The following is a 10308-nucleotide window of genomic DNA, read 5'->3' on the forward strand; positions in this document are numbered from 1 at the left end:
TCCAGACAGAACACTGACAGAAATGTTTATTCAAAACACGTAGAAATGTTTATTCAAAACATCTTAACACAACCTTTTACAAACAAAAATATTGCAGGCTTACCAAACCAAATCATCTACTTTAAAATTTCAAATTTTGGGTCCTTTCCTTTAGTTATACCCAAATCCTCTGATTCCTCTGGTTCATCCTCCAAAATCAGTAATTTCTGTGGAGTAGAAGGAAAGACAGGGCATAGAGATGCATTTTATTATAAAACACTGGAAAGTAATCCCAGTAATCTAAAACATAACTCTAGAACTCTGCTGTCCACCTCAGTCCTCCTTACCCACTGCCTTTCAATGCCAGCAGTTCAAATGAAGTTGTTTACATTGTCAGCTGGCAGACAGACTCAGTACACCCACACCGACTGCCAGCCAGCCCACATGTAACTGAACAGCCAAAAATGCCTCCTGGTTAGATGATATCATAAAGAATGCAGAACAAAAAAAGAGGGAATTTCCGTGTGGAAAAAGAATGATAGTAAAGGGGCAGGGAATACCAGGCTGCAAAGAAAACAGATTTTGTTGTATCTGCTCTTCACAGGATGCATATTTGCTTCAAATCATTCCCTCTTCCTATAACTTAATCTTGCTAAACCTAAAGACAAGGAGAACAATATGTTGCCTCATTAATTATGTATGGAGAGCTATGCTGAAAAATGTTGAAAATCATCCAACTCCTTGATTTTGGAAATAAAGAGTTGGAGGGAACTTTGAATCTATCACTTTGCTGTATTTTCAAGCATTGGCATCTGCCTCTGTGCCATATCTGACAGACACCTGGGCTCATTTGTTCTCAAAAACACCCGAGAAAAGCCACTGGGAAAACCAGAACTGCTTTGTTGTGGTGGGCCAGAAAATTCATTAGAATCAAGTTCCGTCCAAATGGTTATTTGAGTCCAAGGGTCTTTGAGACAAACCAGACTCAATGCACCTTTGCCAAATCCAAAGCAGAGCTATAACCTCCTGAGATTTCTGATGGATTTGACCCAAGCCCAGGGACCCTGTAAGATGTCAGTCCCACACACCAGGTCAGCCAGCTGCCTGTTCTGCCCTGAAGCTGGAGAGCACCTTCAGAGCTGGAGTTCAGAAAATAAAAAGCAAATAAACTGAAAACTACAAGACATGACCTAAATTTTTAGTGTATACCTCCAGGCATTTCCATATGGTTTAAGGTATTTTCTAATCCATGAAGACAGTGGTTGGCTTGGATTTATTGTTTATTGTAAAATGGACTGATTACAAATAGATAAATTTATCTGATATTTTCATATCAGGTAAGCTTGTATATTTTAAGAATAAATACAAAGAACACAATTGGTTGGAGGCTTATAAGCCAAGTATAAGTAAACATGACGCATCCCTGTTGCTGCTTGTAACTGTGTATTTAAAACAGGTTTTTGAACTGCCTGGAAGAAAACCTTAGCATCTGAATTTCAAATCTCCTTGGTTTGTAGAAAAACAAACCAAACAAAGACTATTCAAACCAGAATGTATAACAACACCAAAAATTTCTTTCTTCATATTTGTTTTGCCTGCTTTTGAACTACACTTGGGAGAATTAAGGATACACAGTTGAATTCATGAGAGAAAAATGAAGTGCTCAAGACTCCTAAACTTCTCAGGATCTGACATACTTTGTCTCATTTTTGTTAAAAAAAACACAGTTGGGAAATTTAATCTCTTACAAATTCAGCCCTGCAAGTGCTGTCAAGTGTATACGCACAGAAGCGTCACTTTTAATTTGTTCTGTTGCAGCATATGAATTTAACTTCTCATAGTTTACTTCTCCAGAGGACTGCCCTCCTTGTGAAAGGCAGAGATTCCCATGGTCTCCTAACAGCAGCTTGGCTTCAGCTGATTGACATCCACAATTTCAAACCCTGACTGCTAATTAAAGAATGAGCAAATGAGCCCCATTTCTCACCTTGATCCTCCTCATCTTGATTTACTTCTTCCTCTCTCTTTTCCTCACCTTCCTCTCCTGCATCACCTTCTGGGTGATCCCCACCCTCCTCAGCATCTGAAATATAACAAATTAGAAATACCAAAGAAAACCAATTTTACAAATTTGCATTCAGCCTTTGTTTCCATGTAATAGCTCCTAAGTCCTACTGAAGGCTGCAGTTGTTGTTCACATGAGAAATCCCACAAAATCTTCTCTGTTTATAACCAAATTTGTATAATAAGCCATGATATAGAGTCAAATAACTCACAGGCTTCCCAAGACAGTTGTATCTCATGCTATGTGAAATAAAATACATACATACATCTTGTGCAGTTTATGAATGGACTTGGAAGTTCCAAATATTCAATACATGGAAAATCACAGGAAAAACAAAACAAAACACAAAAACCTTTTCACATCACTTGATATTAAACCCCTAAAACAATGGTCACCATAGTCAAAACATGGAGTTTCCAGATGTTTCCAGAACAAACCTAGAGCTGATGGAATTTCCCCCTCTTCAGCTTCTCCACCTTCAGCTTCCTTGGGGACTAGCAGCTCCTCATCATCAGGAGACCAGGGTGTTAATTTGGTAATTTCTGATACTTTCCAAATTGGTTCAAGAGGTAAAGGTGGTTCATCCTCATCTTCCTCCTCTTTTTCCTAGAAGAGAATTCATGAAATCCAGGATCTCATCCTACAGACAGTAACCAAGATGATGGGTATAAGGATAAAACTTCCTTATCTGGGATCAAAATGGCAATGAAAGTATTTACAGGTGGAGCAACTTCAGCAGCTGCAAATCTTGGACAAGAACTACCAAGTTCTTGAACCCTGATGAAATCAGTTGGCTGTTAATGATGATTGCTACCTGATGCTCTGTCTGGTAGATGCTGCACTGTCTGTCTCACACAGAAACAGAATGAAAAACCAGCTATTTCTACCTCAATCTTTGCCTAGGGAAGACATTTGAAAGGATCTAGGAAGGAGGAAGGTTGTGCACAGAGTTTATGGCTTTGAAATGTGAAAATATTTTTAAAATTTAAAAAAATCATGTTTTTCCTACAAATATGAAGGAGTCAATAATTGAATCACTGTCTGTATTATTAGGTAATTTCTTCTCTTTTTTTTTAATGGGCCTTGTTCTGTTATTACTTCAACTAAAGCAGAAGGGCAAAATTTAATCTTACTTTAGTGACAGCACTGTCCCCTGCTTTAAAAACTCATCTAAGAATTCCCAGCTGAACTAAGGAAATACACATTACTCTGGATACTCCCATGAATCTGATACTTAATTTGAGGATCTCTTGCTTTCAGCCAGAAAAAAAGCAAAACAGTCTCCAAGCTTTGCAAATCTCTATCACAATTGATAGGATTTTGATAATTATTATTTTATCCCTCAGAATGATTGCTGCATCACAAGAGTTTTCAGAGTGTGTAACAGGAACTAATGTGTCAGACAACAGAGGTAGCAAACTCTAAGCTAAACTGTGGCAATTTTTTAAAAAATCAGTTATGTTAAAATATATTTCCTACTTCTGTAGCTATTTTTGCACCATATCAAACAGATATGTTTCAAAACATTCATGAATAAAGAAGGGAAAACAGACTTTGATCCCAACCACTTCCTACAATTATTAGAAGCTGTGGATATTAAGTTCCCAACATGACCAGAACAACAATAGGACATATTTCCCAAACATGATCCTGCTGGAAATTACCATTTGTAGGCAAAGCACCAAGCAGTTCGGAAACACAAAAAATATTGCTCATTGTTTTCTGGTGTTGAGAAGAAAATGCAATAGAGGCTAAATGTGTATACAAAAATATCTATATTCCTCTGTGATTTGAAGCTTCAAATGTTTTGAAAATGTCCTGATTCTTTTTAAGCAGAAAGGATTCATGTCTGCAAGCAGTGCAAAATCACACCTTGTACTTTTCAAAGCTTACACAGTAGGAAACATTAAAAAAAAGCAAAATGAAACCTCATTTAGCTCTTAAGAATGCATGAGTTTCCACCCTTTTTGACCCAAATGATCTACTTTCACATCACTGTCTGAAAGGCATTTTATATATTCCTCAACAACAGATGTGATTTACTGAGTGCTCTTGCACTGTTTCTTTTACCTGCACTGGTTGTATGTATTCACCATGCTGCTCACATCCAATATCAAAGATGAATTTGCCACGACCTAAAGGCTGCATAAAAACACAAAAACATCAGGAGAACCGAACAGCTAATCCATTCTAAGCACAGAAATGTAAAATATCCTTTACTACAAATTCTATACAATAGTCAGTAACACTACAGTTGGAAAGCAATGTTGCAAAGAAACTTGGCATTGTGTTTATAGAATAATTCAGTTTCATGTGTTACACTAATGGTACATGAAATACTACAAAAGATCAGAAGCCTAACTTCTTATTTTAAGTGGAAATAGGTCATTTTAAGGCAATTCCATGCTAACTGTTCAGAATAGAAAGCATACTTACCTTTCCATTGAGAAACCTGCCCTTAAATCTGTGGTTTAGGTGGATAAGTTCAGCTGGTCCATTCTGGATTCCATTTACCCAACAACCAACATACTTAGATCCTGTCTCTTTATAGACATATGTGCCTTGCCCATGCCTAGGGAGAAAATAATAATTTTGTTTTATACCAGTGAATATTAAGAATTTAGGCTGTTGTTATAATTAAGGCATTAAAACTGTATTCATTAAGCAGCTGAAACTACTTGAGCTGGACTAAATTGCCAAGGTCACCCCTGGACCTCATCTGCTGCAGTCAAGCATGCTCTGAAAATGATGCTGGTATTTTAATGCCATTGGGTGACCTGAAACATCCTTGTGAGAAGGAAACAAACCTCTTGTTGTTCGCCCATTCTCCAGTATAGGTGTCTCCATTTGCATACAGATATTCTCCATAGCCCTGTCTCTGGTCATGCACCCAGTCTCCTTCAAGGACAAAAGGATAAAAGCAGTGTGAGAGCTGGTTTATTTCACTATGGCCAGTTTGTAACATTATTATATAAGTATTAGAGAAGGAAAAGAAAGCTATGGCACTCCTGGGATCCCTCACTATTCCTTGCACCACTCCTTACTCTAGAGTCCCCTGCTATTTTTTCATCAGTCTGTTCCTCTCCACATGTATTTATGCTGCTGCCTGACCTCTCTTTCCATTTTCCCATAATTACCTGCCTTCATTATCACTCTCTATTACCATTATGAACACATAACAACCCAATCCTATTTTTGAATTGGGAAATGTATTACAGTTGCATTAGATAATGTGACATTTCCACATGAATTTAAAGAGGAGAGACTTTAATTTGTCTCATTTATTGAAGTTGTCCTGTCAGTATTGGGGCACATCTATTCAGAAGAATGGTTTCTATCTTAATTATTCTTCTAATCAAACTTAAAATAAATTTTTAAAAAATGAAAAAACCAAACAACTCAGAGTATATGTTCCTGCAAGGCAAGACTGGGCTGCTCTTTTTGCTCTCAGCTTTGAGTCCTCACAATGTGAATGTCTTTTCTTCCCTAGCTTAGAAATTAGGAGGGAAATATTGTCCTTTGAAACTTAACTGATAAATTCTGATTGTTTCAGGTACCCTCCAGCAAGCAGGGGAACTCTAACTTGCATTACTTAGTCAAACTTGAGGCGTCCCAATCCCTAAATAAGGGCTCTATTAAGAACCTATTAAACCTATTCATCTCTATTAAACCTATTCTTTTAATGATAGACCTAATAAATGTCCTAACATAAATCCCCATAAATAAACCCCAAGCTTCTCAGAACTGTTACTAAAAAGGTAATAATAAGAAAATATTTTGTAGCAATATATCTTGGAAAATATCTTGTATCTACTTAAAATAAGATATTCTCAAATTCACTCTTTCTTTTTATTTGTGGGGGGAGGAGGAGTGAGGGGGGAATGTGTCCTTTTGGCTACAGAATTCCTTCCAATTGTGTTCATTGCTTTACCTGCATATTTCGATCCATCTGGATAAAAAAAGACACCTTTACCATGCTTTTTGTTCTCAAGGTAGTCCCCAGTGTAGAGAGCACCGTTTTTAAACCTGTATGTCCCCTGAAACACATTTGGCACAGATGAAACAGCCATCATTTCTCCCCCTTGTTTCAATACAGAACCCAGCTGCAGGAGCAGAGCCACAGCCAGGCTCGGTGCCTTACATGCCCACTCCTCAGACCGTGCTCGTACTGCCCCTCGTAGGTGTCACCATTGGGCAGCCGCGCCTTGCCGAGCCCGTGCCGCCGCCCTTCGCCATCGCGATCGCCCTCGTACTCCTGCCAAACGGGAGGGAAAGGGTTAAAGGGCTGGGGCCGCCACAATCCAACCCATCAGAGGGACACAGGTGTCTGAGGAAAGCTGCTCCAGCCCGGCTCCAGACCCCGGCACCCCCAGGCTTCTCGGCACAGAGCTGCAGAGCGCGGGCGCGCTGTTCCAGACCCGCGTTAGAAGCCGGGAGGTGGCACAGCCATGCGCGGGGCTGCCCTCGGCAACGCTGCCCGGCCCGGCGGGCACTGAGCGGGGCTGTTCCTTTCCCTTCCCTTTCATTTCCCTTTCCTTTCCCTTTCCCCTTCCCTTCCCCGCTCCCCCCGGGCCCCGCGGACCCCGATGTCTTTCTCGGCCTCCCCGGACTCGGCGTCCTCGGAGCCCAGGTCCGACATGGCCGCGGCGTCGCCGTCGCTGTGACAACGGAGCGAGCGCGGCCCCTCAGCGGGGCCTGCCCGGGCACCCCGACCCGAGCGCCGGGAAATACAAATAAACCCTCCGATCTGCTTCCTGGAAAGGCGGCATTCGCTGTGGAAAATGCATGTATTTTATGACTGGCTTTTCGCAAATATTAAAATGGATATTGTATGTGTTGTGTTAGAAAGTAATGCTGTATTAGTTCTCTTAAGTAGTGTGTTAAATATAGTTTTAGGCTATAAAAAATGTTAAAATAGGAACTATGCTATGTAGGATACTTTTCTTTAAAGAAAGGACTCGCAGCGAGATAGCAGCCACAGGACACCTGAATCTTTCACAGAAAAAGAATTTATTGCTCCATTATCAGAAGAAACAAACTGCTTCCCGCCTCGAAGGCACTGTCAGGACTCAGAGGAAGAAGTTGATGACCAGGCAGAATCCTGTGTTTGAATGGAATTTATGCATCATGTATGAAGAGTATGAATATGCAACAGGCTATTGCTTTTAAGGGTTAATCCTTTGTTAATGTGTGTCCTTTTTCGGGCTCATGCTGCCCAGAAAAAGGTACCCGGATGTCCATAACTCTTTGTCTTTATTGTCTCATATTGTCCTAATTCAATTTGTCCAAATTGTTATTACTCTAATCGTATTACTATTTTTATAACCATTTTGTTACTATTAAACCTTTAAAATTTAAAAAACAAGTGATTGGCATTTTTCACATTTGTGATTCGGCGTTGAAGGAACATAAGGATGGCTCCCCGCAACATGCATGTCAGCCATCAAAAAAGCTTATCTATTTATACATTTCAGCAAAGAGATTAATTTAATTAGCTTACAATTCACAGAGTTTTCTTCATTAATTAGCATTCTGTCTTCTATTTGTTATTGATTTCTCGCTTCTCATGCTAATTAGTCTGTGTTTTTCAGTTTTTTTATTATCCTTTTCCCAGATAGGGCATTTCTGCTTTATGTAATGTGGTTTATAAACTCTATTCAGTTGTCAACAATAAATTTCCCTGTCAGGCTCTGCTAACTTCCTCCTCCAGGTCTGCGAGCAAAAACTATGTCAAGCCCTAAACTCTGAATTGGATTTTCTAACACATGGACATCACCCAGAGTTTGCCCATCAACTTCATTTGTTTCACAAATTAAAGATCTCAATATTTCCCCCCACTGCTGCCCAGACTCCTTTTAAAACAGTGTCAGACTTTGTTCAGTTCCCAGCATCAGGATGAGGAGCAGCTGCCATGAAATAAAACACAAGAAATTCTACCTCAACATGGGGAAGAATTTATTTACATGGAGGGTGACATAGCTCTGGAACAGCTGCCCAGGGAGGATAGAGTTCCCTCTCTGGAGACATTCCAGACCCCCCTGGATGTGCTTTGTGTCACTGCTCTGGGTGACCCTGCCTCGGCAGGAATGGACTGGGTGATCTCCTGAGGTCACTCCAACCCTCTGCCCCTTCCCCTCAGCTTTTTCCAGCCAGTGCCTTCTGTGTGTTTAAACTGGTGACATCTGGGATGTGACCTGAGACCTCCTCAGCCTTCTGAGACCTCCCAGTAGTTCAGCTGGTCTGGCCTGAAAAAACATTTTAGATTTTAAACCCATTCCTCCATGTAGATTCTTTCATTTTTGGGCGGGTTTATTGATGTTCAGAAATACCAGTCTACTTTTTGTTTTCTATCGCACAGGAGTCAGGCAAATCACCTCACCATCACTTTGCAAAGTAATTTAATGATTCAGAAGAGGAGCCAGGCAAGGATATGCTCGGTGAAAAGCAGTGAGCTAGAGAGGCCCTGGGCAGAGCAGGTGATGATTCTGAGGTAGACAGGGTTGGCAAGTGGCTGGAAAATGGGTGGAGGTCACCTTATGCCCTAAATCAAAGCTCCACCACCCAAACCAGAAGAAAAACAGGGTCATCATTATACAAAGATACACCATAATCAGGTGAGTTTCTTCCTTCCATAGGCAGGAATCTAAATAGCCAATATTTAAATAATATATTAATAGTAATAAGGTATCACTTCTGTGGCAAGTCTCTTTTTACTTCATTTGGGTAAAGACGAAAAAGGAAGAAACTATTGCTAAATACCTCTGTGTTCACAGGAACCCTTCCAGCTTCTGAGCTAACATCAGTTACTCATTTGAGAGCACTTTGCCTTTGAAGCAGTTAAGAATGCTGAAATGAAATTTTGTTAGCTGGCAGAGCATTATACATTTATTGACTCCAAACTGTATGCTTATTTCTCTTTCCTGCACACTCCCAGCATTTGACTAGGGAAGCCTAATTTGCATAATGTACTGTTAATAAGCAATTGCAGAATATGCTCTGCTCACCTCCTGCAGAGCTGACACGAGTGCACACCTTGGTGATGCCTCTGTTTCTCCCTTGCACCTAAGATTGGCTTAAATTCTTTTGGCTATGCTAAGGTAATGTCTCTAATTATAAAAGTGCTGGCTTGGTGTGTCATGGCAAATTAATTCTAAGCAGACACTGAGGCTCAGAGTGACAAGGGAATTAATGTTTGGAATGCATAGGGAGGTGCTGCCTGCTAAACTCGAGGACAAAAATAACCAGACGTGTCTTTTGCCCTGGAAGGTGACGTGGCTCAGGGAACAGCTGTGACACAAACAGGAAGCAGTGACAAGACACCAGTGACAAGACATCAGAGCCACTCCCCTGGATGACCACTAATAATGATCATTAACTGCTCTTGCTTATTGTTTCAGAGCTCTGAAGAAGGAAAAGGGTTCTGAAGCAGCTCAGTTTTCTTGAGAAGCAGCTAAGAACTCTTTCTTTATAGAAGTTAAGCTGCTCAGCACCCAGAAGTGACAGATAGAATAAATACTTTTACAACAGGATCATTTTACTTAAATGAGGGAGGCATAATTTAAAGTTTTCTATACCTAGAAACTGTCTTGTGAGGACAGCTACAGCTTATATATAATTAATGTCAAGAAGGATTTATTTTGTAGTTTCTTGTCTTCTAGTTGAATTTGGATGCATTTCAATGTCAGATTAAAGTTGAGCTCCAGGTATGTCACTGTTGGAAGGAGGTCTGCTGTCATCCTTCCTGTTCTTTTCCCTTTTCTCTCAAAGGACCAGTATTCCTAAGGTCCTGCTGGTCTTGTATACAAATTTCATTTGTCCCAAGTCCCGAGAGGGTAATTTGTGCTGATCACCTGCTCTGCCCTTGCTGCTGGCTGAGCTGCCAGCACTGCCAGGCACCCTGGCAGGGACAGCAGAAGCTGCCACAGCTCTGAGTGACCCTGAGGAAGCTCCTGGCTTGAGTTTGACAGGAGCCCCACAGGGAGCCAGAGCTGCACTAGAACCCAAAGGCATTGATGCCAGAGGTGCTTAAAAACAGAGAAAGACAACAACAGAGGGAAGGAAAAGGCTGCTGGAATGAAGATGTCAGAAGGTGTTTCCTGTGGGTGAGGACAGCCCTGGATGTCCTTTTATCCTGCCTTGCAGGTCCTCACTTTGATTTTAAGCTCCTCTTTTGATTTTTCAGTTCTTCTGCAGAGAGAAATGGCCAAAAAACACTTTTAAGGCCAGTTATGTTCTTGTTTCTCCTTGGACTTTACTCTCTCTTA

The 10308-nt window shown here is 40.7% G+C and overlaps 1 protein-coding gene across 1 annotated transcript; it reads right to left on the reverse strand.

The window, feature by feature from the left end:
* On the reverse strand, nucleotides 1-6700 carry RSPH1 (radial spoke head component 1). Its single transcript, XM_064702920.1, has 9 exons — nucleotides 6627-6700; nucleotides 6186-6299; nucleotides 5976-6081; nucleotides 4852-4942; nucleotides 4481-4616; nucleotides 4115-4186; nucleotides 2482-2650; nucleotides 1967-2062; nucleotides 1-206 (listed from the first exon to the last, which is right to left on the reverse strand). Exons 1-9 carry the CDS (start codon nucleotides 6681-6683, stop codon nucleotides 184-186), a joined length of 864 nt encoding a protein of 287 aa, XP_064558990.1. The 5' UTR covers nucleotides 6684-6700; the 3' UTR covers nucleotides 1-183.
* Between the last annotated feature and the right edge of the window lie 3608 nt (nucleotides 6701-10308).

This window comes from Zonotrichia leucophrys, chromosome 1 (genome assembly GCF_028769735.1).
Source record: "Zonotrichia leucophrys gambelii isolate GWCS_2022_RI chromosome 1, RI_Zleu_2.0, whole genome shotgun sequence".
Taxonomy (NCBI): domain Eukaryota; kingdom Metazoa; phylum Chordata; class Aves; order Passeriformes; family Passerellidae; genus Zonotrichia; species Zonotrichia leucophrys.

Bases quoted from the DNA above. Each gene is read 5' to 3' on its own strand.
- RSPH1 (XM_064702920.1), bottom strand. From the start codon at position 6,683: ATGTCGGACCTGGGCTCCGAGGACGCCGAGTCCGGGGAGGCCGAGAAA. The intron at 6,082-6,185 runs GTAAGGCACCGA...AATGTGTTTCAG, and splicing joins ACGGTCTGAGGAGTGGGCAT to GGGACATACAGGTTTAAAAA. The intron at 4,943-5,975 runs GTAAAGCAATGA...TTGTCCTTGAAG, and splicing joins AGATGGATCGAAATATGCAG to GAGACTGGGTGCATGACCAG.